Source organism: Ovis aries, chromosome 5 (assembly GCF_016772045.2).
Source record: "Ovis aries strain OAR_USU_Benz2616 breed Rambouillet chromosome 5, ARS-UI_Ramb_v3.0, whole genome shotgun sequence".
In the NCBI taxonomy this organism is placed as follows: domain Eukaryota; kingdom Metazoa; phylum Chordata; class Mammalia; order Artiodactyla; family Bovidae; genus Ovis; species Ovis aries.
In genome coordinates this window covers 17,965,868-17,993,083 of record NC_056058.1, presented here as the reverse complement: position 1 = coordinate 17,993,083, position 27,216 = coordinate 17,965,868, and the positions used below count along the sequence as shown (strand labels likewise).

Here is a 27,216-nt window from a genome sequence, read left to right as displayed (position 1 = left end):
GCCGCCACCGGCGGCCCCTCCCCGCCCCGCCTCCGGGGCCCCCGGCGCCTCCCGCGCGGCGCTGTCGAGATCCACGCCACTTCCCGGCCTGGCGCCGCGGGGCGCGCAACCCGCGCGTTCCGGGAATCCACGCCTCCCGGAGAGAGGACAGCGCTGGCACAGGGAGGGGAAGGAGAGAGCTTCCCGTCTGGGCAGGTAAGTAAGTCTCAGAGTCCAGACAACTCAGTGGACCCTTCTGACTCCAACGCCCTTAGCCAACTATAACAAGAGTCTTATTTCAGTACCTGGCCCTAGGAAAGAGCTGTTGGTGCCTGGCACAAAGAAAGCCCTCAAAATGTCAACCACCATGAATATTATCATCATCCTTGAAATTAAGGGAGAATTGAGACTAAAGGGGAAAACATCACCTGGAACTGGAAGCCTCCTGGCAGAGCAACACTGGGCCTCCCCAAGGCCAACCCAGCTCGAGCCTCGGTTTCCTCCTCTGTAGGGTCAGGCAGCACCAGCTTCCAGCTCAGAAGGGAGTTCCGTGAGCATCTGAAGGCCTGGGGGCCCAGCCCTTGCCTTTCCTCTGTGAGCTCACTTCAAATACTTTCTAATGGATGAATGAATGAGTCTGTGAGGACAAGGATGAAGCTGACCTTGGGAGGGTGATGCACCAAGATGCCCAGAATTTAATTTTCTGGTACCCCCAAAGTCTAAGTGTCTGTGCACCAAGATGTCGTGTGATTTCTGGGAATAGAGACCAATGAGAAGAATCAGGGGCTTCCCCAGTGGCTCAGAGGATAAATAATCTGCCTGCAAAGCGGGAGACACAGGAGAAGTGGGTTCAATACCTGGGTCAGGAAGATTCCCTGGAGGAAGAAATAGCAACCCCCTCCAGTATTCTTGCCTGAAAAATCCCACGGACAGAGGAGCCTGATGGGCTACAGTTCATGGGGTGGCAAAGAGTTGGATACGACGAGCAGCTAAGTGCAAGACAAGAATTAAAGATATTCAATATCGTGCAATATTATGCACCAAAAACTAGGAAACTGTGTATAAGAAAATGCTAAAGTCTCTAGTTGTCAGAAACAACCACCACTTACCAGAATGTGATAGAAAACACACTGTGTGATCCCATACAGGTTGTACAGGAAGCAGCGTGTCCAAGGGGAACAGTCCAGCAGGGGCCCCTTGAACCTGCAAAAGGTTATTCCCAGTGAAGGAAACAGGCAGGAGGGGAGCAAGAGAGGGGGCGTCTTTCTCTGTGGTGGTGTAATGTACTAATACTGGCAGTGTTTGCCGGGAGGTTTCCTGCTCATCCGGCTCTCTGGGCTCATCTGGGCTCCGTGGATCTGGCTGTGGGATTGTCCCATGTGCCCCCCCGCCCCGCCCCAACTTCCCAGCCACGGGCACTGCTCTGGACCAAGGGGCTGGGGACCCTGCAGCTAGCATTCAGCAGGGTCACTGGGGGCCAACCATATATGGCAAACCATCATCACTTGCCCAAAATAGCAGCACAGCGTCAAAGTGGCCACAGCGGAAAACCAGCAGCCCTGTTGGAGTCGCACCAGCCACTGTGGCAGGCCCAGGCGCACGAGGGAGGGCTGCCTGCTCTCCTCAGCACGGCCTGTGCTTATGACTTCCCTGGTGCCCTGGCACCCCACCGAGCCTTTCTCCTTGATGCCACAAGAGAGATGGGAGGAGGTTGAATGGGTCTGCTATCTCCCTCTGCAAAACTGTGACACTTTGTGTCTGAGAAACATCTCCACCCTCCCCTGGACAGGGTCCTTGTCCCACGCTCTGTGAGATGGCCCTACCAGAGAAACCAGAGTTGCTGAGACTGGAGGAGAGTCTTGAGCAAACAGCATCAAGTGCCCTTATCAACAAGGGCTGGCCTGGGAAGGGGAGGCCCCCATGGCATGGGCATGGGGCACGGGGCAGTGCCTGACTCTAGGGGGACAGATTTGAGTCCATGGTTTATGTGGGTCAGAGCTACATAAGGGGTGAGCTCCCTGTCCCTGGAGGCATTCAAGAATTGACCACTTTGAATCACAGAGATGTTCTTCCAGTCCGCAGGGTGGCCATACCAGTGTTTCCTGCCTCCTGCCTTCTACCTGCCTGAAGCCAGTGGGTAGCCACATCACGGATCACACCCCAGACATCCCCAGTCGCGGGCTCCTCACCCTCCAGGTTCCAGTCTTGTCGACTTGATTCCAGAAATTCTCTGGCCTCCCTCCCCCACCCAGGCAAGCCGTGTGGTGCAGGCTGGCGACACAGAAGCCCCCTCACTGCCCCTTTGGCTGCTCCAGGTTTCCTCCTTGTAGTCCTCCACCTTCTACTGCACAGACAACGGATGGACATGTGACTGTGGCCCTCCTTTGCTCCATACCCCTCTGGAACCCCCCATTGTCTGAGGGCAGAGCCTAAAGCACTCAATCTGGTGTTCAGGGCTCTTGTGTTCAACCTCCAGCTGACCTCCCAGGTCTCACCTTCTCCCACCAAGTACCCAGCAGTCTGGCAGCCCTGAACCGCAGGAGTTTGCAAGCGTCTGTCCCTGCTGTCCTCTGCCTGGAATGTCCTTGCCCTTGTCTGGCTGGCACCCCCAGTTCTCTCCATCTTTACAATGCCCTCTTAGATGTCCCCACTTGTCTCAGAGCAAGACCCCAACCCACTTCCATGCCCTGGAAGCACTAAGCACTAGCCCTCTCTTCTCGCTGTGTGATGGGCGTGGACCTGACCGTGGTGACTGAACCCATCAGCCTGCCTGAGAAGGAACCAGCCCAGGGGAAGCAGAGAGAGGGACTGGCTTCCTCAGGAAGAATTAAAATGCTTGGATCCAGCCATGCCTGGAGTTTATGCTCTGCCTCATGTTGGAAGCTGGTCTTTGCTTTTTGGAGGCTTCAGACTGACTCAATGGTCTGAGCAAACTTTGGGAGACAGTGAAGGACAGGCAAGCCGGACGTGCTGCAGTCCATGGGGTTGCAAAGAGTCAGGCATGAGCGACTGAACAACAACAAATATGGAAAATGGGACCAGAAGTTGGGTGTTGAGATGAATGGATTCTATGATGTGGAACTGGTGAGTCAGGTTGAGTTGCCTTAAACCCAGCTAGAGAAGAAGGAACTCTTGGGTGTTCCCTTCTATGAGCTGCTAAATATACCTTCCACCCACCGCATCAGGTGATGCTGACTTTGCTTGCTCGCCACAGAGAAGCCCTGATGGACCCACCCTGTCCCCCTCCGAAGGCTTTTCTTTTCCTCGTCCAAATATCACTGTTCTCCACCTTCCTCTTCTCTCTATTTTCACTGTTGTAGTTTGGCTACCCCTCCCATCAACAACCTCAGATATGCAGGTTATACCACTCTAAAGGCAGAAAGTGGAGAGGAGCCTCTTGATGAGGGTGAAGGAGGAGAGTGAAGAAGCTGGCTTAAAACACAACATTAAAAAACTAAGATGATGGCATCTGGTCCCATCACTTCATGGCAAATAGATGGGGAAACAATGGAAACAGCGATAGACTCTATTTTCTTGGGCTCCAAAATCACTGCAGATGGTGACTGCAGCCATAAAATTAGAAGACGCTTGCTCCTTGGAAGAAAAACTATGACAAACCTAGACCTGTATTAAAAAGCAGAGACATCACTTTGCTGACAAGCGTCTGTCTAGTCAAAACTATGGTTGTTCCAGTAGTCATGTACAGATGTGAGAGTTGGACCATAAAGAAGGCTGAGCGCTGAAAAGCTGATGCTTTCAAATTGTGGTGCTGGAGAAGACTCTTGAGAGGCCCTTGGACTGCAAGGAGAGCAAACCAGTCAATCCTAAAGGAAATCAATCCTGAATATTCATTGGAAGGACCGATGCTGCAGCTCCAATACTTTGGCCACCTGATAAGAGCCGACTCATTGGAAAAGACCCTGATGCTGGGAAAGATTGAGGGCAGGAGAAGGGGAGACAGAGGATGGGATGGTTGGATATCACAGACTGAATGGACATGACTTTGAAAGCACTCCAGGAGACGGTGAAGGACAGGGAAGCCTGGCGTGAGGCAGTCCATGGGGTTGCAAAGAGTCAGACATGACTGAGCAACTGAACAACAACAATAATAATGACCGCTGTGTGTCATTTGACAGGCACTTCCTGTTACACACCAGTTGGGACTGCGATCAGCTCCACCAAGGTGAGGCACCGGTCTCCTCTTCCTCAAAGCTCCCAGGCTTGCTCCCACCTCTGGGCCTTTGCATTCCTGGGCCTCCTGCCTGGGACACTTCTGCAGGTGTACTCCACCTTCCAGAACCCCACAGAAGATTTCAGCCCGCTGACACTTCACACCCCCTTCCCCTGAAGCCCTGTAGAACCACCGCGGGCAGAAGGAACACAGACCCTACTGCGTCTAGTTTACTGGCTGCGTCTTCTCTAGAACATCAGCCCCCTGAGGGCAGAGCTGTTAGCCGATATCCTGCACTGCTGTGGCCTCAGTGCTTGATTCAGAGGAGGTGCTCAGAACACACTTACCAAAATATTTGATTATTTTTGGCTGTGCTGGGTCTTTGATGCTGCGTGTGGGCTTTCTCTGGTTGCAGCCAGCGGGGCTACTCTTTGTTGTAGTGCGAAGCCTTCTCACTGAGGTGCCTTCTCTTGTTGCGGAGCACAGGCTCTAGGGTGCCCGGGCTTCAGTAGTTGTGGCGCACGGGCTTAGTTGCTCCACACCATGTGGGAACTTCCCAGATCAGGGATCGGACCAGTGTCCCCTGCATTGGTAGGCAGATTCTTAATGACTAGACCACCAGGGAAGTCCCAAAATGTACTTTTAAAGCCAGTGAATACTGGGAGAGACGAGCTAGTGAGCAGTGCCTGTTACTTGTAAGGTGAGTGCTCTTATCGGACCCATTTTGCAGACAAGAAAGGTGAGGCTCAGAGGGGTCAGACTCAGTCATGTCACACTCTTTGCGACCCCATGGACTGTAGCCTGCTAGGCTCCCCTGTCCATGGGATTCTCTAGGCAAGACTACTGGAGTGGGTTGCCATGCTCTTCTCCAAGAGATCTTCCCCACCCACATCTCCTATGTATTCTGCATTGCAGGTGGATTCTTTACCCACTCAGCCACCTGGGAAGCCCATCCTTGGACATAGGAGCTTTGAACCCAGGCCAATCCAGCTCCAGGACCCACACACTGACTGCCCAGCAAGGTGTGGGGCACATGGTAGATCCCCCAAATAGAATGAACCTATAAGAGCTCCCTGGATGTGGAGGGCCAGCTGCTGCCAGCTGTGGGGACGGCTGAGTTGCTGAGTCCCCAGCTGATCTGCAGCTGGAGCACACACTGGCTCAAACTGCCCCAGTTAGCACACCTTTAAATTTAGCTTTCTCTCCCTGCCAGGGGACATGGGGATTCAGCACGGGAACACTCCCTTCTTTCGAGGAAAAATGCTTTGCAACTGGAGTGTGGGCCACTGGGCTACTCCTGCCTGGTCCAAGGAAGGGCCTCTCAGGCAGTGTACTGTGGGTGCCAGGGTGAGCTTTAGGTGGATCTGCCTTTAACGGGAGAGGTTCCCTGCTCTTCCCCAGTCCCGTGTCCTGTCTTCCTGGTACCAGAGGTGGAGCCAGGTGCCTCATTTCCCAGCCATGCTTATGGGTTCAATATGGCCTGGGCCCATATCACTTCCTGGCTTAACATCTCCCTTGGGGATGTCCCTGGTGTCCAGTGGTTAAGAACCTGCCTTGCAGTGGAGGAGATGCAGGTTTGATCCCTGGTTGGGGAACTAAGAGCCCACATGCCATGGAACAACTAACCCCTCCCTTGTACTGCAACCACTGAGCTTGCTTGTCACAACTAGAGAGTCCATGCACCGCAACAAAGATATCTGCATGACGCAGTGAAGATCCCACATGTCACAGCTAAGACCCAATGCAACCAAACAAACCAAAAACCTCCCTGGGTGCCAGCTGTGCTCATAAAACCCAGCTCCTGGCTACGGCTTGGTGGGGCCGCTCTCACCTCTGCTCGCTTCTCTCTCCTGTTCCCAGATGAGCCGGCACTGTCCAGCCCCAGGGCCTTTGCACATGCCACTTTCTCCTCCTAGCACGTGCTCCCCCAAGCTCTTCGCAAGGGCAGGATCCTTCTTAGCACTTCCGACAATGCCTCCGAGACCCTTCCCGACCACCCAGAGGGGCCGCCCACCAGCCAAGCCTGATTACTGCCTGTTACCCTGTCTCACTCGCTCTTGTCAGTTACCTGGGATCTGCCTTGCTCTCCTTGATGGAGCGTAGGCTCCATGAGCAAGGGCAGAGGCTGGGTGTGGCCTGGGCAATCATTTATCTCTGGAGCTTGGCATGGGGGAGGCTCTCCCAGCACAAAAGAACACAGAATCATGTGAGAGGGTAAACTTAGAGGAAGAGCAGGTGACCCACAAAGTGCCCGGAGACTTGCCCCTGCTCCAGGATCCCACCTTGATCCTCCCCATCCTGTCCCACACCCTCGTGCTCTAACGCAGGAGGCAGCAAACTCTCCATCAAGGGCCACGTGTCTTTTCTTCTTTTTCACTATGTATATATTTTTGGTTGCACTGGGTCTTAGTTGCAGCCTGTGGGATCTAGTTCCCTGACCAGGGTTCAAACCTGGGCCCCCTGCACTGGGAGCCCTGAGTCTTAGCCACTGGACCACCAGGGAAACCCCAAGAGCCGCAAGTCTCAACTACTCAGTTCTGCTGCGGTGGCACAGAAACTGCTGTAGAGAGAGAGAACACAAGGGAAAGAGAACAGGTATGGCTGCCTTCCAATGAAATGTTACTTATGTACGCTGAAATTTCAGCTTCATGTACTATTCACGTGTCATGCAATATGGCTTTCTCCCCAGCCATTTAAAAATGTAAAGAACCATTTTTAGCTCCCGGGATGCACAAAATCAGACGATGCATGCTAGATGGTCGGTAAGTGGGCTTGGTTTGCTGACCTGTGGTCTCTCTCTGTCTTTATTTTCTTATAATGTAGGCACATTTTCTAATTTATTTGATCCTATAAGTGCACTCCTCATCAATTAAATTGAATGTGGAGACTTTCCTGGTGGTCCAGTGGCTAAGACTTGGGGCTCACAATGCAGGGGGCCCAGGTTCCATCCCTGGTCGGGGAACTAGACCCCTTATGCCAGTAAAGTAATACTCCAGTGCAGCCAAGTAAATAAATATTTAAAAGAAAAAAATGAAATATGTTGCTGTTCATGGCACACAGGAAGTTCTCAAGTGCTTTCCAAACCACATAAAGCTCCTCGACTCAGCAATGGGCCCCTCGAGGGTATGTGTGTTTTCTTCTTGTCAAAATTAATAGTAGCAATATTTGTAGAACCTTTGGCTCTGTGCTGAAGACTGTACAAAGCTTAAGAAAAACTGTTTTAAACAAAGCACCGTGTGTCTCACTCCTCAGTGGTTTGCACATCTCTGGATTTATCATTGGAATGTTTGTTGTCCATTGATTTCAGGAACAGACTTAACTCTATGAGGTATATTTCTTTCTCCAAAGTTCTCAAACAAAGGTATCATGACTTTTGTTTAAATGAATATTCAGTGCTTATATTATATGAAACTTTTGTTCACAGTGCAACAGTGTCCACTAAGGAACACTTTTATTTTCTAAGACTTGCTCTTTGCTCTTCCTGGAGTTAGTGATTGCCTTTGTTTTGTATGTCTATGACTCTCTCTCTCCCCGAGCTCCTCGAGTGGAACTAACTACCCCAAACAGGAGCAGCTGTTGCCTGGTTGTGCTTCTGACCCCTCTTTCTTTAGCACCCAGGATTCCTGAGATGTAGCTCCAGTTTCTTGGGTCCAAGTCTCCTGTTTATTGGTTTGTGCCTTTGTTTTAGGAATTCATACTCCCCGGGCATTCCCAGAGAAGGTGTTTCCTTCACTCTCCTGTGTGATTGGTGGTGTGACTGAGGACAAGTGCTTTGGGTAGCAGAGTGCCCTGGGTACACAGTCCCTTGCCTCAGGCCTTCCAGCTTCCAGTCTTGGACAGCTAAATAATCTGAACTGTTCTGCTTCCTCATTTTCTGCTTGTCACTTTTCTTTCCCCTCCTCGTCTCTCTTTGGAAGCTTGTAGAATCTTCTCTGTCTCCTTTCGTTTTTGTTGTTCAGTCGCTCAGTTGTGTCTGACTCTTTGTGACCCCATGGACTACAGCACGCCAGCCTTCCCTGTCCTTCACCAATTTCTGGAGTTTGCTCAGACTCACGTCCACTGAGTTGGTGATGCCATCCAAGCATCTCGTCCTCTATCGCCCCTTCTCCTCCTGCCCTCAATCTTTCTCAGCATCAGGGTCTTTTCCAATGAGTTGGCTCTTCACATCATGTGGCCAAAGGATTGGAACTTCAGCTTCAGCATCAGTCCTTCCAATGAATACTCAGGGTTGGTTTCCTTTAGGATTGACTGGTTTGATCTCCTTGCTGTCCAGGGGACTCGAGAGTCTTCTCCGCATCACGGTTCAAAAATATCAGTTCTTTGGCCCTCAGCCTTTTTTATGGTTCAACCCTCACATCCATACATGACTACTGGAAAAACCATAGCCTTGACGGTACAGACCTTTGTTGGCAAAGTGATGTCTCTGCCCTCCCCACCCAAATTCTTGTTTACGTGGCTGCATCAGGTTTTAGTTGCAGCACGTAGAATCTTCACTGTGACATGCGGAATCTAGTTCCCTGACCAGGGATCAAACCCGGGCCTCCTGCATTGGGAGTGCAGAGTCTTGGCCACTGGACCACCAGGGAAGCCCCTCTGTCTTCTCTTTACTCTCCACATCCTGCCCTTTCACAGTGTGGGTTTGCTGTGGACCTATTTTCACCTGTGATGCTGTACATTTGGTGGGCTCAGTCATGTTTTCCATTGCTGGCAAACTTTTTGGATGACGTCACTGGTGATTTTCTCCACTTTTGATGTCCCTGGTCTGTCTCTGTGGAACTCTTCTTAGTCGCATATTGGGCTTCCTGAATTGGTCTAATTTTCTTGTCTACATTAGTTTTTCTTTCTGTCTTCTCTCTTTTTCTCGTCCAACCCTTCTGTTGCCATTTGAATTCCGATCATCAGGTTTTTTATTTCCAAGGGTTTTTTTTTCTGGTTCTTTGAACATTCCTCTTCAAAGGGCAAATTTAAGCTTGTTTCCTGGCTCGTGTACTTTCTACTTGTTCTCTGAGGATAGTGTATATACGTAAGTTTGGTTTTTTTCTTCTAGACTGCTTTCTTTTGTTCTACTTCTTTCCTCCCAAGTTGTGTGCTCACGCATGCTCAGTTGCTTCAGTCATGTCCAACTCTTTGCACCCCTATGCGGTGTAGCTTGCCAGGCTCCCCTGTTCATGGCGATTCTCCAGGCAAGAATACTGGAGTGGGTTGCCCTTGCTTCCTCCAGGTGATCTTCTCGACCCAGGGATCAAACCCACGCCTCTTATATCTCCTGCATTGGCAGACAGGTTCTTTACCACTGAGCCACCTTCGAAGCCCTCCTCCCAGTTTTTTCCAGCTTCTTTGATGGTTACACTCAAGAGGAGAGGGCTGCAGAGCTGACAGGAAGCTCCTCACTGTGGGAGTGGCTTCACTCTGGGGTAATTATGGGGGGACTGGCCACTACTGGGGAGTGCTCGAACATCAGCAGCACCTGTGGGGTTTTTCTCACTCACATGCATGTTCTGTGTGTGACTTCCATCTTAATCACCAGTGTTCGCCCTCCCCCCTACCCTCCACTGTGCCCATATCCCTGGGACTGAACACTTCTGGGCAGCAAGCATTTTTTAAAAATGCACTCTACGTCTGTGTCTCCATTGTTGCTGTTCTTCAGTTGCTCAGTCATGTCTGACTCTTTGCCACCCCAGGGACTGCAGCACGCCAGGCCTCCCTGTCCCTCACCATCTCCCGGAGTTTGCCCGAGTTCATGTTCATTGCATCGGTGATGCCATCCAGCCATCTCATCCTCTGATACCCTCTTCTGCTTCTGCCCTTGATCTTTCCCAGCATCAGGGACATTTTTGCTGCTCTGAAAATAGGTTCATCAGTACCATCTTTCTAGATTCCATATGTATGTGTTAATATACGATATTTGTTTTTCTGTTTCTAACTTCACTCCTATAATAGGGAGGTTCAAGAGGGAGGAGACATATGTACACCTATGGCTAATTCATGTTGATGTATGGCAGAAATGAAACCAACATTAGTAAAGCAATTATCCTTCAATTAAACATAAATAAAAAATTTTTTTAAACCGTGCTGCAACTAAGCCTGGTGCACCACCACTGCTGAGCCTGTGTTCCAGGGCCCATAGCTGCAACTACTGAGCCAGTGTGCCCTAGAGCCCGTGCTCTGAGACAAGAGAGGCCGCTGCGAGAAGCACGCATGAAGCAACAGAAACCCAATGTATTTTATTACTGAGCTCTCTCCACCGCCCTGCAAGGTTGGTGCTAATGAGTTTTAATCCAGTTTCATAAGAGGCTCTGGGAAGTGAAGTGAGCTCCTGACACCCCATGGCTAATATGTTAAAGGGCCACGGAGTCACCCTTTCTGAGTGAAGTGACTCTGGCTCCGCTTTGGGTTCTCCCAAGGAGGCGATGTTTGCAGATTGTTGTTGTTTGGCTACTAGGTCGTGTCTGACTCTCTGTGACCCCGTGGCCTGCAGCATGCCAGGCTTCCCTGTCCTTCACTGTCTCCTGTACTTTGCTCAAACTCATGTCCATTGAGTTGATTTGCTGAGTGAACATTGAATCAACCTCAGCATTCTCAGTCGGGGACAGAGAGAGGTCCCACGAGAAATGACCCATGGCACATGATAAGGTGTTCAATCAACACATGTTGCGTGAATGAGATGCTGATAGAACAGCAGCTGAATATCCAGGACACGGCAGAGGGAGACCTAACTGTTAAACGTATGTGCAGGAAAGTACCTTGGAAACTGAGAGGGCGTGGTCCTGACTTGGGGACTGGAGTCGGTCTCCTTAGTTTAAAGAGGGGGTGGGGTGGGGGGGGAAATTCACACAGCTCTGATGGAACGTGGTCTTGCGCATGGAAGTTTCAAATGCCTTAAAATGTTCATTCCTTTAAACATTCAGGAAGGTGTTTACCGAGGTGTAATTTGTAATCTGCAATCTAAACATCCAACAGTAAGAGAACAATTAAGCAAATTAGGGTAGGTTCATGCAGTGGAATGCTACACAGCTATTAAAAACTACATCTCTTCAAAGGAGAAACATCCCTTGTATGTGGAATCTAAAAAGAAATGATAGAAATGAACTTATAAAACAGAAAGAGACTCACAGACTTAGAGAAGGAATTTATGGTTGCCGAAAGGAAGGGGATAGTTAGGGAGCTTGGTATGGACATGTATACACTGCTGTATTTAAAACAGATAATCAACAAGGGCCTGCTGTATAGCACATGGAACTCTGTTCAATGTTACGTGGCAGCCTGAATGGGAGGGGGGTTGTGGTGGGAATGGATACATGTACATGTATGGCTGAGTCCCACATGTATGGCTGAGTCCCTTCACTCTCCACCTGAAACTATCACAACATTGTTAATTGGCTCTACCCAAGTACATAATAAGTTAAGGAGAAAAAAACAGACCAAAAAACTACATTTTTTCATAGTAGCCACAAAGTGGAAGTGACCCAAATTCATCAACTGGTGAATGGATCAAGTGTGGTCCATCCACACACATGTAGTCAAAGCTATGGTTTTTTCCTGTAGTCATTTGTGGATGTGAGAGTTGGACCATATTTCAGCACCTTGATAATAATGAAAAAGATTTGTCTCCAAAGGTCTCCAGAAGAATTAAATTAGAAAAACTATATCTAAGCACCTTGAAAACACAGCTGAGAAGTCAAAGTTGTTATAATGTCAAGCGAAGAAAAGGAGGAAAGAAAGTAGTATAAACAGCGCGCCGGTAACCGAGAGTCAAAAATGAGAAAACTGGAAGGAAACAGTGTTAATGATGGTTGATTTTATTTCCCTTCTCCCATTTTTTTCTGAGATTTCCAAGATTTTTGTAATTGGAAAAAGCCAGTGCATGAAAAGAGAATTTTATTGTGTTAAAATAGACGTGGTACCAGAGACAAATAAAATAGACAAAATACTATCGTAACCATCTTTAGAGGCACAGCTCAGTGGCATTAAGCGTATTCATATGGTTGCACAATCCCCACCAACATATGATGCAGTCATTCATATGATTCCCTACCATCATCTCCAGAACTTTCTCATCTTCCCAATCCGAAACTCTGCCCCCAAGAAACAGTGGCTTTCCCCTCCCGTCCCCAGCCGCCAGCCCCTGCCATCTCCTTCCTGTCTCTACAGATCTGACTCCTCCAGGACCTCCTGTGAGTGGAATGAGACAGTGTGTGTCCTTCTGTGTCTGGGTTATCTCACTGGGCATCACGTCCCCAAGGTTCATCCATGTTGTGGCAGGTGTCAGAACCTCCTTCCTTTTTAAGGCTGAGTAATATTCCACCACGTGAGTGACCATACTTGTTTATTCATCATCTGTAATGGACACTTGGCCTTTGGCTTTTTCTCACCATTTGGCTGCTGTGAATCCTACTGTTGTGAAAATGGGTGTTCCATAAACAGCAAATATCTGTTCTCTAGTATCTTTATTTTTCAGAGCTTGGGCAGATATACAGAGGGTGACACTCCCCATACCCAGCTGCCTACTCTGGGCTGCCTTCTCCATGAGTCCTCTGGCCTGTTCACTCCAAAGAGGCTTGAACCGCTTACCTGAAACATCTTCTTAGCCCTGGGAGCTGAACTAACAGGTGACCAGGGAGAGGATGGAACCAACATCTCTCCAAACAAGTTCAGACCAGCCAAGCCCAGAGATGCTTCCTGTACCCCTGAGCATGACTTATCTAGACCAGCGGCTGCAGCGCGTTTTCGTGGTTTTCATTCAGTGTTATTGGTGACTTAGCAGGTGGGGTTGCAGGCAGGTCTACCCTCTCATGTTTGTCTCTCCTGGACTGCCTGCCGGGTCTGGCTCTGGCCCTGCCCACACCACCCGCGTCATCCCTCCCACACGCAACACCATCTCCTAGCAACCGGGCTGGCCTCCAGCATCCCACAGGCTGAGGTCCTGCTTCGCTGCTGTCTCTGGCTGCTTTTCTCCCCCCGTCTCCCCACAGTGGTCTCAGTTCTCAAGTGCCTGGTCCTGAGTCTCCCTGCCAGCCGCCCGCCTGCTCTGGGGTCCTCTACCCTGCGGGAAGAGGGCTGGGAAGCAAAGCTGAGAAGCCACTGCTCTTCAGGCCTGCAGTAGGCACCACCGCCTGGGCGTTCCGTCCATCTGGACTGAGTACATCGTTCACCAGCTGTCTGAGTCTGTGGCTGTGTTGCCTAAACTCGGTGTCTCGCAGTTGCTAGGGGGGCAGATTTAACTCTCTGTCAGCTGGGCTGGTTTTAAACCATCTGATGGAGGAGGTCACACCTGTCTTCCCCAGGAGGCAGGGATGGGACAGTAAGCCATGGCTTGTGAGATTCTGGGAGCTGCCATGGCCAGGATGAGAGAGGCTCATGGTAGCGGGACACGGTTGCCGCTGTGACTGTCCACTACCCCCAAAAAATGCCAACCCGTTTTCCCTTCCCTCCATCCTCTCACCGCCTTAGCCAAAGGCCCCCACCCCGACTGGTACGGTAATCTGGGATAAGACCAGAACAAGAGGTGTCATTTCATCTGCTGGGAAAGGAATTCCTCCAACACAGAGACCCATCTTTGTGGCAGGGGCATGGCTTCAAGTATTAACAAACTTGCTACACTTGGTGTCTTCTAGACCCGGGGTACCATGGTGAGTAAAACAGATGCAGTTTCTGTCCAAAGACAATTCATAGCCCTGGGGGTGGCGGCGGGCAGGGGGGAAGGCAGATAACAAACTATTTTAATCGGTTCTGTGTGGGTCTGAAGGAAGTAGACAGAGTTATGTGACAGGCCGAAGAGGTCAAGAGCTTCCCTGGTGGCTCAGATGGTATATAATCTGCCTGCAATGCAGGAGACGTGGGTTTGATCCCTGGTTTGGGAAGATTCCCTGGAGAAGGGAATGGCAACCCACTCCAGTATTCCTACCTGGAGAATTCCATGGACAGAGGGGCCTGGTGGGATACAGTCATGGGGTCACAAAGAGTCAGATATGACTGAGTGACTAACACTTTCACTGAGGAGGTCTAGGAGGCCTCTCTGAGACCCAGAGGAGAAGAGCAGTGGCTGTACATACAGGTTGGGGAGGGGCTTACCAGGCAGTGGGAATAGCATGTGCAAAGGCCCTGGGGCAGCAGGACATGGGGCTGGTTCACTGAGGACCAGCAGAGACTAGTCGGTCTGGAGTGGAGACACTGAGGTGGAGGGTGGCCCCTGGGGTTCCTCTGGGGGCACTGTCAGAATCGGGGGTTTTATCTTGGGTGCAGTCCCGAGTTTTACCCAGAGCCCCAGCTGCCGGAGGACTAAAGCTGTGAGTGGAGCAGCAGGCAGGAGACCAACAGCACTTCTTATTGACTTGGCCCAGAGGAGCCCAGGAGGTCTCCCCAGTAGCGGTGGCGGTGGTAGCCTGGGCAGCTGGGTGAACAGCAGGGCTGTGGATGGAGATGCAGAGGGGGAGGGGTATGTGGGCAAGGCTGCCCTGCCTGAGTGGACGGTGACCACAGCCAAGACCTGCTCAGGGGCTGCTCTGTCTCCTGGTGTTGTTGGGATGCCACTCCCCCAGGAAGGGCCTGGAAGCGGAGGAGAGCAGCCTACCATCCCAGGGAGGTCAAGTGGTCAGGCACCAGCTGGCCACTTCCTGTTTCTGGTAGCTACTGCTCCAGCTAGAACCAGACTCAGCTCTGAACGCACCAGAGGGCTGATGCTCCCCTGGCCCAGCTCTGAGCAGCAGGTACTGGCCATCTCCCTGCCCGGGTCTGTGCTCACGGGCGTGTGCTACTGCCACCAGGGGCCACACAACCTTCCCCGCCTCCTACCCCTCTGGCCTCCCAACCACTGCCTGGGGATGACCCTGGGCATGCCCCTGGGCACTGGAAGCTGTCAAGGGCTCAGCTGTGACAGGTCTCCTTATCTGGACCCCCTCCCACTGCCCCAAGGTTTGCAATGAGGACCTGGGGAAACAGCAGGGGAGCTCTTGGTAGGGGCCTGTGGAGGCAGAGCCACCACTCAGCTTGGTTGCCCTCTCTTGCAGGAAGCCTTCTGGGTCCCACCTCCTGCTGACAGCCTGCCGATAAGAGTACCTCCTGGACCAGGCCAGGCTGGCTTCCTGGAGTGGCTGTGGATGTGTGTGAGATGAGTGCTGCGGGTGTTGGATCCCTGGTGTTGGGGTGGGGGTCTGCAGAGCCTTGGGGAGATGTCCTGGCCGCTCAGGGTCCTGCCTGGAGCCTAGCAGGGTCACTGCGTCCCGAGGAAGGACTGTGTGGGCCACAGCAAGACACAAGCACACCTCATTTACTCCCCACCCCCCAAGCTTCCAGGTGGTTCTACGAAGACACTAGATGTGAAGCTGCACACAGGCTGTCCCTCAGATGCAGAGGTAAACTGGAAACAGTCAGGTGACCAGGAGAGATGGTGTCCGCCCAGAGATGGACACGTCCCCTTCAGCACCGCTGGGCAGCCAGACGAGAGAAGTAGCAAAGAGGGGAGAGTGGACAGAGGGGGCGGGGACTGGGTGGGGGTGCTTCCAGGCCCACCTCCCGGGGCAGGGGGCGCCTGATCTTATGCCCCACCCTGGGCGGAGCCCCCAGACCCTGCCGCCGAGGGGCAGGCCCCGGACCCATGTTGGCTGCACCTATGCGAGGAGGACGGGAGAAAGAGGAGGCAAACCAGCCCCAAATGAGGCGCACAGAGGGGCTCCTCACAGTGCAGAAGGCACGCAGCGGCACAGCATGCAGACCAGGGGGGCCACTCATGTTCCCAGGGTCAGGGGCCCGTCCAGCCTGCACCCTCACCACCCAGGGGCTCTGCGGCCCCCTCCATGGCGGGCGGGGGTGAGCCCAGCTCAGACCCTGCAAACCTCTGGCCAAGCCTCCAGCCTGGGGAACTGTCACAGGTGGTGTGTTTGGAACCAGCTGGGCTTGGGGATGGGGGACCCCAGCTTGGGCACACTCCCAGGCTTGGCCAACACCCCCTTCCAACCTGTTTCCAGGGCAGGCTTCCTGATGTGGGGCCCTCAGTGGGCTTGCCCATGTTGAGTTGAATCCATGTGTGCTGGGCGCATCCACACGAGGTCATTAAAAACCCACACCCTTCGCAGGCCACAGGGTGACTTTAAAGCTAGCAAGAAATGCCAGGGTTTACGGTTGTGCTGCCCCTTCTCACCCCAGGGTGAAGGGAGGTCTTGGGTGCTGCGCCCAAATCCCACAGCTCAAATTGCCAGATGAAGAGAGCTCACTAATGGTTTAAGCACAGGTGTGTTTAAAGGAAACTACAGAACGTTACTGCAACGGGAGACGTGGGCTGTCGGTGTCAGGGGTGAGGCGGCCGCTCAGCGGCAGCGGGTCAGGTCCCGTTGGGGAGGCGAGGCCGCTTTCTCTGGTCGCTGCCCACCTTGGCCTCCAGCTCGCCTGCCTCCTGTGGCCTCTTCCGGAAGCGTGCCCCCAGCCTGATTCTGGGGGGCGGCAGTGGGTCGATGCCCAGGATCTTGTGGATCTGCCGGAACGCCAACATGCGCAGGGCGTGCTGGGGGCAGACCAGCTGTCAGGACCCGCCTGCCCGCGCCCGCTGGCCCGCCTCACACAGCCTGCGCAGACTCAGGCATCCTCGCACCCTCCCAGCAATGGCCAAGCTCGAAGCACCTCTGGGCGCGAGGAACTGTGCTGGGAGCTGTTCATACCCGCTGGTGCCAAGGACGCTGCCCGGAAGCCCGGCAACCTCAGCTCTTCCTCGTCTGCTAAGGGGACCCCAGATCCTGCTTCTCCCAGTTGGGCTCTGATTAACAGCAATTTGACTCTTTCCACTTAAGACCCTTCATGATGTCATGCCCAATGTGAAGTCTGCTGAAGAGACTTGCTCATTAATAGAAATTTGCAAATGAAAGGGAAGCCAGAGATGGGGTGGTGGGGGTGGGGGTGGGTAATGCTTTGGTTCTTGAAGCTGTTGAGGCGCAGCAGGAGGCCTGGCTAGGTGTGTGCAGACCTGGGGCATTGGGGTACCCCCAGGACGATGAGGCCCCAAGTCTGCACCTCATCATGGCCTCAGTTCTGGGCTGGGCTGGCCCTACCCCTGGAAGCAGTCCTGTCACCCACAGGCCACCTGATTCTGCAGGGAAGAGGACGGGAAGTGGGCCCAGACCGTTTCCTGTGATGCAGCAGAGATGTGCACAGGGGCTGGGAGCCGGGCTTCCTGCAGCCGGCTCATGTGGGCCCAAGTTGGGCTGGCCTCCTACCTGGGCGCTGGCTGTGATATCTTCTCGTTCCTGGAGGGTCATGGAGCTGAGGGCATCCATCTGGTCTCTCTCACAGGGATCCTGGAGCCCGGGCCCATCTGGACGAGGGGTGGGGGGTCAGTGGGAGCGGCAGAGAAGCAGATGCACCCTTGTGAAGGCTGCCACCACGGCTCTGCGATGTTGGAAGTCTGCGCCTGGACCTCCACGGGCCCACGGACCACAACTGGGCCTCTCCCCGCCAGTCCCCCTCCAGCCCCCCACGCATTCAGCAGAGCTCCTTGCAGCCTGTGTGTGTGTGTGTGCACATGTGCACACGCGTGGGTAAGTGTGCAGTTACATAAAAGGCTCACACCGCAGGCCCGAGTATCACGCTCTTCTTCCATGAAACACACTATCATCCAAGTCACCAAAACAACTGGGAAACACCGACTGCATCTAACACGCCACGTGGGCTGCCTGCCTGGTCTCTTCCTGCCGCTACCACTCAGGACGCCGTGAACAGCTCCGTGCCCGGCCCACGATGCACCTCCTGTCGTTTCCTTCAGAAGCAGCCCTCGGGCTATCCCTGGCTCCCCAGGAAGGATGGATGTGGCATCAGAGGACCCGGTGGAACCCCCTCCAGCCTGCACCCGCCTCTCCTTCCACCCGTCCACGCCTCCTCATGGCTCCCTTGGGTGAGTGACACACGTGTGTGTCTGTGTCTGTGTCCGATGTCCTGCCTAGGCTGGATGGAACTTAGGGGTGTTCCTAAGAGGCTCCTCTGTCCACCTGCCCGGCTCCCCCATAGTCCTTGGTGTCTGCCAAGTGCTCTAGGGTCTGAGCTGCTGGCCAACGGGGACTGACCTGTGAGGAGCGTCCCTGAGGCCACGCACTCCAGGACTCGGCGCACAGCATCCCCGGGGCTCAGGGGCCCCTTGGTGCTGCTCAGGGCCTTCTCCACCAGCAGCTCCATGGCCTGGGCCGGGACAGAAAAGGAGACCCAGGCCTTTGAGGGGACAGTGGTTTTGCGGGCAGCCGGGTCTCCAGAGGAAACGGAACTGAAGGCTCCTGCCCAGTGGCCCCTCACGCCCACCCAGCCCCCCACCCAGGGGGTCACCAGACCTCACTGCCCTGGCGTGGCCGTGGGCGGGTTTCATCACCCTCCGTTTTTAGTTTCGTCATTAGCAAAATACCATCAATGGTAATGTGGCAAACTAGTGTCACGTGGGTTCAGAGATTTGTTCTCTGTGACCTGAGGGCCCCTGAGGGTCACAGGATCCTGGGGCCTAGTTCAGGCACGTTTCTTCCTCCAGGAGCCACCTGCCTGGAGGGCCCAGGGACAGGGTTGGGGGTGTGAGTTGTCGTGGGGGCATGTCTACACTTAAAGGGAAACGGGCTCCAAGAAATGCGCGACCTGTCCCACCCCCCCACCAACCGCCGCAAACATCTGAGCGAACCTCTCTGGTCACTCAGCACAGGGCAGCCACTGTGCCACCCACCTGGGGTGGAGCTGAGAGTGGACGTCTCCTCAGACCACAGGCAGGAAGCCAAGGTCCGGGGGGCACCAGAGCCCCTGGTTTTGGAGACAGCTCCCCTGAGTACAGCCAAGAGCAGCCTGGGTTGGGGTGTGGGGAACGTCTAGGAGCCCGCCTATGGGCATGGAGCTGATGGACTGGCTACAGATGGCTGCAGAGAAGAGGCACGCATTCCTCCAAGTTCAGGGCCAAATACCCAAGGATAAGGTCAAAGGTGAAAACCTTAAAAACCTACAAGTTGCTGTGGCCTGGCAGAGTTTGGGGCTTCCTAAAGCAAGGCTGGCCCCTTGGCGCTGTCTTACCCAGTCCGGCAGGGCCCCCCAGGTGGGCACGCGCTGGCAGAGGTCCCGGAAGACCCTGATGACAATCACACAGGGCTGCAGGCCGCTGGCTCTTGCCTTTGGGGGAAGAAGCACATGGGAAGCCCCAGGAAGCTCTGAGCACATGGCTAGGGTGGGACAGGGAGCTATGCACGGGGCCAAGGGAGCAAGACTGAGCCGGGGCAGTGAGCCTGGCTGGCGGTCCCATGCTGGCAGTGGAGGCATTGAGGGACTCCAGTGGGATCAGGCCAGCCTCCTGGGCTGTGGGAGGCAACCGGAAGCAGATTCCACTCCCAAATGGCCCAGTCTAAGCCCTAGTGCCAGCCAGCGGGGCCAGAGCGGTGGTCACCCCTTTCAAGCTCCCAACCCAATTGGCCAAGAAGTGACTTCCATCATGATGGTGAGTGCAGGGCGAGGACCCAGAGCCACCCCACCCATGTTGACCCCTGGCCTCTCCTGGGAGCCCGCCCGCCGCTAACCTGGAACCACTTGGCATGGCGGAGAGCAGCCAGTGCCTGCAGGCACTTCTCTGGGCTCAGGACATCTCCTGGGTCCGGCGGAGGTACCTCAGTTCCTTCTGGAAGAGAAGGGCAGATAGGCCAGCCATCCCTCCCCGTTCCCACCTCCTGGGCCCTCAGGTCCCTGAGCCTCGCTGCGTGCATCTGTTCATCAGGAAGACACGCAGCTCAGCTCGCTGGCCCCGCCTCCAGACACTGCCACGGGGACACAGAGCTCCCCTCTTGAAATGCCATCCCTCTCCGAGACTCTGTGGTCCCTTTCCCCCAAGAGGTCCACATTCAGGGGGAAAACTAGGAATGAAGCTGGATTTCCAGAAACTTCCATGTGCGTGTGTGATTAGGATCAGGTTTGAGCACATGCCATCACAGATGACCAGGGCCCCATGTTGGGGGAAATGTCCATTTCTTCTTATTTCTGCTTGCTTTAGGAAGATTCTTCTCCCCTCATCCCGTGAGGCTCTGGTGTCCAGGTCGCAAGAGGGAGCACGGTTCTCCCCCCGGCCCCTCAGGCCTGGGTCAGTTCCTGGGGGCTGAGAGCCAGCACAGAAACAGCTGAACGCCACCCCCTCCCACCCAGCAGCGGCCAGCAGGGTGTGGACCCAAGCAGCTCTAGGGGTCCAGGGTGCCTGCAGAGGGGCTTCCTGCTCTCTGGACCCCTCCAGCCCACCCCCTCCCCGACATTCCCAGTTCCCACTTGTTGGCAGGGGAGCGAGCTGGAGCAGGCCTGAAGCTGGGGTCGAAGGGTGGGCGTCACTGTTTCTTCCCACTGCATCTACTTTCAGATGACACGTGGCACTCCCCTGATAATGGCTTTCCACTCACAGTTCAAAGGCTCTCTTCTTTAAAAGTGGAAGAGCCAAAAAGGACTTGAAAGAGAAAGCAGCAATGGTTCGTGGCCCTTAGTCAAGGCAATGATCCGGAAGGGAGTCTGAGAAAGGCTGGAGTTTGGGAGAGTCCCAGGGGCTGTCCCAGGGGTTCCCTACTCCTGGGCATGAGACCTGGGGTGCCCTCCGGCCTGGCCCGCACCCTCCGTGTTGCCTGCCCTCTGGCCTCGGCCTGCACTCCTCCCACTTGCCCAGGCAGCAGTGCCATATGTCTCAGGTCCCCAGAGCCCCTGCTTGGCTGGGGGACCCCACACACTGGGTCTCCTCGGGGCGGGGAGCAGGTGCCTGCATAGCCTGAAGGCTCAGGGGGAAGGGCCTCGAGCACGCCTGCCGCAGCCAGTTCTGAGCCACTTGACACTTGTCCCAGCTCCCCTCCTGCCTTCCTCTGCTACCCCAAGGCCTGGCCCTTATCTGACCAGGGCATCCAGGCTTGACAGAAGCACGGGAAGGTGGTGGTGGCACCCCTCCCCCTAAACCAGAGCAGAAGTGGGTGCTGCCTTAGGCCGCCAGGTATGTGGGAAGAGGGGGCTGAACAGAAGGGCCCAGCCGCACCTTGGTCTTTGGAGGGGTCCTCCCGCATTAGGGGTGAGGTGATGGACACAGCGACCTGTATCCGGGGCTCCTCGCAGGAGGAGATGACAATGCTGGCGTCCAGGTCAGAAGAGACCTCGTACTTGTCGTCTGTTACCACCTGCGAGGCACACATACAGCATGAGGCCTCAGGACTCCACCTGAGAGGTGGGACACAGCCGGGTGCCCAGCCCCACACCTTCTGGGACCTCCTAAGGACCTTGCCCTCCAGAAGTGCACATGTAGAAATACCAAGGTGCCTTCATATGTAAAAAACACCTGGAGCTCAATAACAACCAGATCAGCAACCCAACAACAAAACTGGCATGTGATAGTTTGCAGAGAAAGAAACCAAAGTGACCCTTTTCACACAATGACAAAAAAAAAGAGCCCCATGGTAAGGAAGACTCATATTAAAACTAGAATGACATGCCATGGCCACCTGTAAGAAGGGCAAAATTTGAGGAATCTGAGGAGCAGCTGGGCTGGCGTGTGCATGCTTAGTCACTTCAGTCGTGTCTGCAGCTCACCAGGCTCCACCATCCATGGGATTCCCCAGGCAAGAATACTGGAGTGGGTTGCCATGTCCTTCTCCAAGGGATCTTCTGGACCCAGGGATCGAACCTGAGTCTCCTGCACTGCAGGCAGATTCTTTACCATCTGAGACACCAGGGAAGCCCTTGGCCGGCAGATCCGTGCATCTCTAAACTGCTGGTGGAGGCTGACCTGGCGACACTCACCAGGAGCATCCAGGCTCGTGCCTTGGACCCAGAGACTCTGCCCCAGGAAGTGCTCCCACGCGTGTGGAGCAGTGTGTGTACAAGCTTATTCACTCTCTGCAGCTTCGCTGGTGACCCGGAACACGACACAACCTAAATGTCCAATTACATGGCAGGACCCAGCCAGCTACGGACATGTGGAAACAGGACACCCTCCGGCCACAAGAAAGAGTGAGGCTCCCTACACATGAGTGCGGAATATGGGCTGACAGATCCACAATTATTCAGTGAAAACCACACAGTCCTTCAGCTGGCCTACCAGGACGCCCTTGGGAGGATGAGGGCAGACCACCGTCTCTCGGAATGCAGGACAGGGGGTGCCTCCAGGCAAGGTCTGAGGCCCCTTGGCTCTGGTCCCCACCCGACCCCTGCCACGGGGCCCAGGGTTCAGTCTTGCCCCAACATGGGCACCTTATGGCCCCAACAGCCCCGGCCCCCTCACCCAGGGCTGCCCAGAGGGTCAGTCCTCTGCAAGCAGAGGCTCCAGGCAGCCCCGCCCTCTTAGCGGGCCCCCTCCTCTCCAGACCTCGTTCCAGTCAGTCTCTCACAGGGGGAGCTTCGGGAGCAGGGGCCCTCGCTCATGGCTTTAGAACTCCGACTGCTGCCCCCTGGGAGACAGCACAACGAAGGTGGGTTTGATGCAGTGACCTAGTGCCTGGAGGCAGTTTACTGTGTCCCTCATGTTGCTCTGGAGTTCCCGAGTCACCTGGCCAGGTGATGGCTAAGAGGGTCTGTCTATCTCTCTGGAGGCTGGGCACCCAGCTCGCCCATGGCCTCTGCTATCTGCCCTCCCGCCTCATCCATCTTCATGGCCCTGGGTTGCCAGATTCCGGAGGACAGGGCCTGCATCTGAGCCATCTTTGCATCCCTTGCAGTATTTAGCAAAAAACCGCTATGTCGTGGGGTGATAAATGAGTGAGGAAAAATGAGTGATTACTGGTGAAGTTGGAACATGTCACTCCCCTGCTTAAAGCCCTCCAGTCTCCCCATTGCCCTGAGGAGGCAGTCACACCTCCCCACACGGCCTTCCCAGGTGGCACTAGTGGTAAAGAATCTGCCTGCCAGTGCAGGAGACATAAGAGACACGGATTTGATCCCTGGGTCAGGAAGACCTCCTGGAGGAGGGCATGGCAACCCGCTCCAGTCTTCTTGCTTGGGGAATCCCATGGACAGAGGAGCCTGGTGGGTTGCACAGAGTTGGAGACAACTAAAGTGACTTAGCGCTCACATGGCCTTCAGGCCTGGCTTGATCTAGGCCCTCGTCCACTCAGGCTCACCTCTCCGTGGGCCTCCTGCCTCTTGGCCTCTGCAGGTTCCCGTTCCTCTAGGGGAACGCTGCCCACCCCCATCTGTCAAGGCTTCTCCTCATCTCTCAGCTCACCTACTCCATCTTCTGTTGAGATGCCCACCTCCCACGGTCCTGTCTGCAGTGGACCCTGCTCTCCCTGAGTGCTCCTGACCTGGCACCAGGCTTGAACTGCTCTACAGAAGATACATCAGAAGTCAGCCTTCTCTGTGTTTGTTTATTGTGTCTGCCGACCAGACTGGGAGCCCCAGAGAAGGACTAGGAGGGACGAAGCTGAGTCCCCTCGGGAAGGGTGGCAGACAGGAAGGAGAAAGCACCCTGGGAAGTGATCGTTTTAACTGCAGATGATCAATTGACATCATGACATGCCCTCCCTCTTCTCCCAGTTATTATCTCGGGTGAGCAAAGCTCTATGACAACGATGGGAACTGTGCTGGGAGAGAAAGTCCGGCCACGCCTCCAGCCCCGCGCCTCCCTAGTGCTTTCCCTGCAGATCGTCCTCATGCCAGCTGGCTGGGCTCTGTGTGGGTATGACAGAAGTGACTGTCCTCGTGAGCCAGATGTTAGACTGTTTCAAGCCCTACTGTGAACCCCCTGATAAGGGAACCCTCAAGTTCCACCAGTGGATCCCTGTGCCTGTTTCTAAAAGCAGACCGGACCGTGTCTCACCCAGGCAGACCCCACACAGCGTGGCAGGCACCTCACCGGGAGCTGGAGGGGCAGCTGCTCGGCGACTCTGCGCTGCAAGGCGTGGGTGGGCTTCTGGGAGCAGAGCAGGATCAGCTGTACCGCCCGATCTCCCCGCAGGAGTAGCCCCTTCGCCAGGAGGCCAACCCGCATCACGCCTTTCAGGATCCGGGCTGAGGGGCTGGGGCCGCTGCTGAGACAAACCCATGGACCAGTGAACAGGCGGCGGGGAGGAAGGACCCCCACTCCCGACCCAGGGGCATGGGTTTCCTTGCCAGGCGCCTGCACCTCCATGTCTTCATCTGTGAAGTAGGAGTATGGCCCTTCCCAGAGGGCACCTGATCCGAGAGACACCGGGATAACTGGGAGAACAGGGAGAGTTCTCGGACCTGAGGATGGGAACCTGTGCTGCTCGGTGGGGCTGGCAGCTGGCACCCTCTGCTGGTAAACTGCATGCTGGGGGGAAAAGGTTGCCCGACCCCAGCCAGCCTCGTCGGCCCCTGGCTTCTGAGCTGTCTCTGTGGCCACGTCACCCCGACCTGGACTCCTCGGAGGAGGCCTGGCTGGCAGTTCCCTGCCTGTACCCCCCTCCAGTCTGTGCATCTAGTCCCACCTCCCCTGCCCCCAACTCTGCCCTGGCCCGCCCACCACTGTCCCGGCCACTTTCTGCAGGCGACCCTCATGGCCGCATTGGCCCGGCAGCCACCCTCCTACTGCTGCCCCGCTGCAGGCCGGGGACACCCCAGCTTCTTCCTGGGGCGCCCACCTTGACCCCTGGCTGCTACACCACCACCCTCTCCTTCCACTCCCTCCCCACGAGGCTTGCCCACCCGGACCGTGGCCTGGGGTGCCCCCACGCCATGGCGGACCTCTCCACGCTGTCTCTCTCTCACACACACACGCACGGTCACCTCCTCGGAAGCTGCCACCCGCTCCCACCACTTCCCGACCACCACTTTGCTTCATGTCATGTCTCAGGACATGAGATAATCTTGTTCTGCGATGCATGTGGGTGTCTTTGTGGTCTGTCTCCAGACCACCAATGCTGGAGCCTGGGATGGTCCAGGGGGACCAGCCGCGCCTGAAATGTCTACAGGACAAGGATCAGACCCTTTAGGGGAAGGCAGAGCAGAAAGGTGGGAACCCACGGATCAAGAGACTTACCGCTTGTCAATTAATTGGGACCCTGATTCAACACAAACTGCAAAACAAAAAGACCTCCTAAACAAAAGGCTGAATTGTTGTTATCTATGGGACAACTGGACACTGCAGCACCGACTGGATGTTTGGTGTTGCTAAAGAATTATGGTTCATTTTTCTTTGAGGATGATCATGGTATTCTGGTTTTGTTAAATGAAAAAGAGTCTTGTTTAGAGACGTGCGCTGATGCACTGGCATACTCCAGCTGTGGGCTGGCACCCAACAGGGTGTCGGACAGGGTTTCCTTTAACCACTGTGGGCAAGGCGGGAGATGGGGAGAGAGCAAGTGAGTCACCCTCAGTTTAGGTATGGTCATCTTTTGTGTGTGTTAGAGAATTTCCATAATAAAAGTGAACAAAAAAACAAACCAACACTAATGCGCTCTTTGCGACAGTTACGTAAATAATGCAACATCCATAGGACAGTTTATCATGTTCCTATTAAACACACACACACACACACATTTCCACAGAGAAAAAGGCCACAAACAAGAGTGAGAAAGGGTATTCCCTGGCAGTCCAGTGGTTAGGACTTCACGCTCTCACTACCAAGGGCTCTGGGTTCAGTCGCTGGTCAGGGAACTAACATCCCACAAAGCTCAGCGTGATGAAGGAAAAAATAAGTTGTGAGGGAAAAAAAGCCACCAACACTTCTATGTTTTTGAAAAATAATGTAAAAAAAAAAAAGAAAAAGACAAAAAATAAAAATAAACAACAAAGAAAGCAAAATAATGTAAGGACAGACATGTAACATGACATCAATGTTATGTGAAGGCTTTAAAAGAGTGCAGTCGGATTTGCTTTAAAGCTGGGTTTGGGGGCTGTGGGAGTGTGGGGGCAGCAGGGCTCCTGTGCTGGTGGAGGCCCCGTGTCCTCAGTGCGGTGGGGCGTCTGCTCGGGGGCGAGCTGTCCTGCACCGGGAAGGCCTGAGCGGGGCCTGGGCCTCCCTGTGATGCCTGTGTGGATGCCCTGCCTTGACACCTGTGGGTCCACGCTGTGGAAGCTGGGGGAAGGTGGAGGGTCCTCTCCTTACTATGTTTGTGTTGAGTCCATAATCATTTCAAAATGAAAAATTAAACTAACAAAAATAAAACCTGAGAACGGGGAGAAAACGGGGAGGGAAGCCACGAAGCACCGAGTGAGGGCCCTTCTTCAGGAGGCGCGGGGGCGGAGGTTGAGGGCAGGCTGCCCTGTCTGGGGCCGCGCCTGCCTCCACGTCCAGGCAGTGAGCTTCCCCACCAGAGCTGGGGGCGGGGCGGCGCCCGTGTTCACACAGGGACGAGTGCGCTCAGCTGTGACACCTGGTGACCCATGCACGGCTCTCATGTTCTTCTCAGAGAGCAAACGCTCCGGCACAAAGAAGCTGCTGACTGGAATCAGCCTGACACAAAGGCTGCACGATTCCATTGACAGGAAACGTCCAGAACAGGCCACGCCATGGAGATGGGGGGTGGAAAGGTGGGTGCCGGGGGCTGGGGAGTTTTACGGGATGGATTTCTGCTTCAGATGATTAAAAAGTTCTGGAAACGGACAGCAGTGATGGCTGTACAAGCTTGTGAATGTGCCCACAATGGCCAATTTCCTGTTATGAGTATTTTACCACCAAAAAAAGAAAAAAAAAAACCTTAAAATAGTAAATGAGGGACTTCCCTGGAGGTCCAGTGGTTAGAACTGTGTGCTCACTGCTGAAGGTCCAGGTTCAATCCCTGGTCGGGGAACTAAGATTTTGCAAGCCATGCGGCACAACCAGAAAAAAACAAAACAAAACAAAAACAAAAACGGTAAATGAAAGGGAAGCTACCCAGAGATGGGGGACCTGGAAAAGCTAAGTCCTTTGGGATTCTCTAAACCGTGCAATGATTCACTATGAGGTGCCGGGACTTTCCGTTTTCTGATGGTCGGGCAGCTGGAAAGATGATTCACACACATGCTCAGTGCTTGGTGGCACCCCTGCTCAAGCCTCCCACTGGTCTCTGTGTCACAGGTGAGGACACAGAGGCGGCTAATCCTCTGCAAACCACATTTCTAGACTCGCCTTCTACAGGAAAGTGACTTCCGGTGTAAGAACAATTGCTCTCCTTGGCTGG

The 27,216-nt window shown here is 54.4% G+C and overlaps 1 protein-coding gene, 1 long non-coding RNA gene and 1 other non-coding gene across 9 annotated transcripts in view; 1 reads left to right on the top strand and 2 right to left on the bottom strand.

Moving 5' to 3' along the window:
• The first annotated feature begins 75 nt into the window (after positions 1 to 75).
• Positions 76 to 26,782, top strand: LOC121819617 (uncharacterized). The gene is made up of 3 exons (XR_006059891.2): positions 76 to 195; positions 2,055 to 13,779; positions 15,157 to 26,782. It is a non-coding gene; the product is annotated as an uncharacterized LOC121819617 (long non-coding RNA).
• On the bottom strand, positions 8,664 to 8,736 carry TRNAG-CCC (transfer RNA glycine (anticodon CCC)). Its single transcript has one exon. It is a non-coding gene; the product is annotated as a tRNA-Gly (tRNA).
• The window catches only part of ZFR2 (zinc finger RNA binding protein 2), a 48,810-nt gene continuing 33,522 nt past the window's right edge, over positions 11,929 to 27,216 (bottom strand). For 3 of the 7 annotated variants that reach the window (XM_042250149.2, XM_042250152.2, XM_042250151.2), the window contains 6 exons: positions 23,949 to 24,123; positions 21,141 to 21,279; positions 19,666 to 19,763; positions 19,169 to 19,264; positions 18,196 to 18,307; positions 16,969 to 17,450 (listed from right to left, as the gene is read on the bottom strand). In XM_042250149.2, coding sequence (XP_042106083.1) covers positions 16,981 to 17,450; positions 18,196 to 18,307; positions 19,169 to 19,264; positions 19,666 to 19,763; positions 21,141 to 21,279; positions 23,949 to 24,123 — 1,090 coding nt within the window. In that variant the 3' untranslated portion in view covers positions 16,969 to 16,980. Of the gene's footprint in view, positions 16,647 to 16,968; positions 17,451 to 18,195; positions 18,308 to 19,168; positions 19,265 to 19,665; positions 19,764 to 21,140; positions 21,280 to 23,948; positions 24,124 to 27,216 lie in introns of those variants that run through there. The other 4 variants (XM_042250153.2, XM_042250155.2, XM_042250154.2 and 1 more) reach the window with 3 other exon arrangements.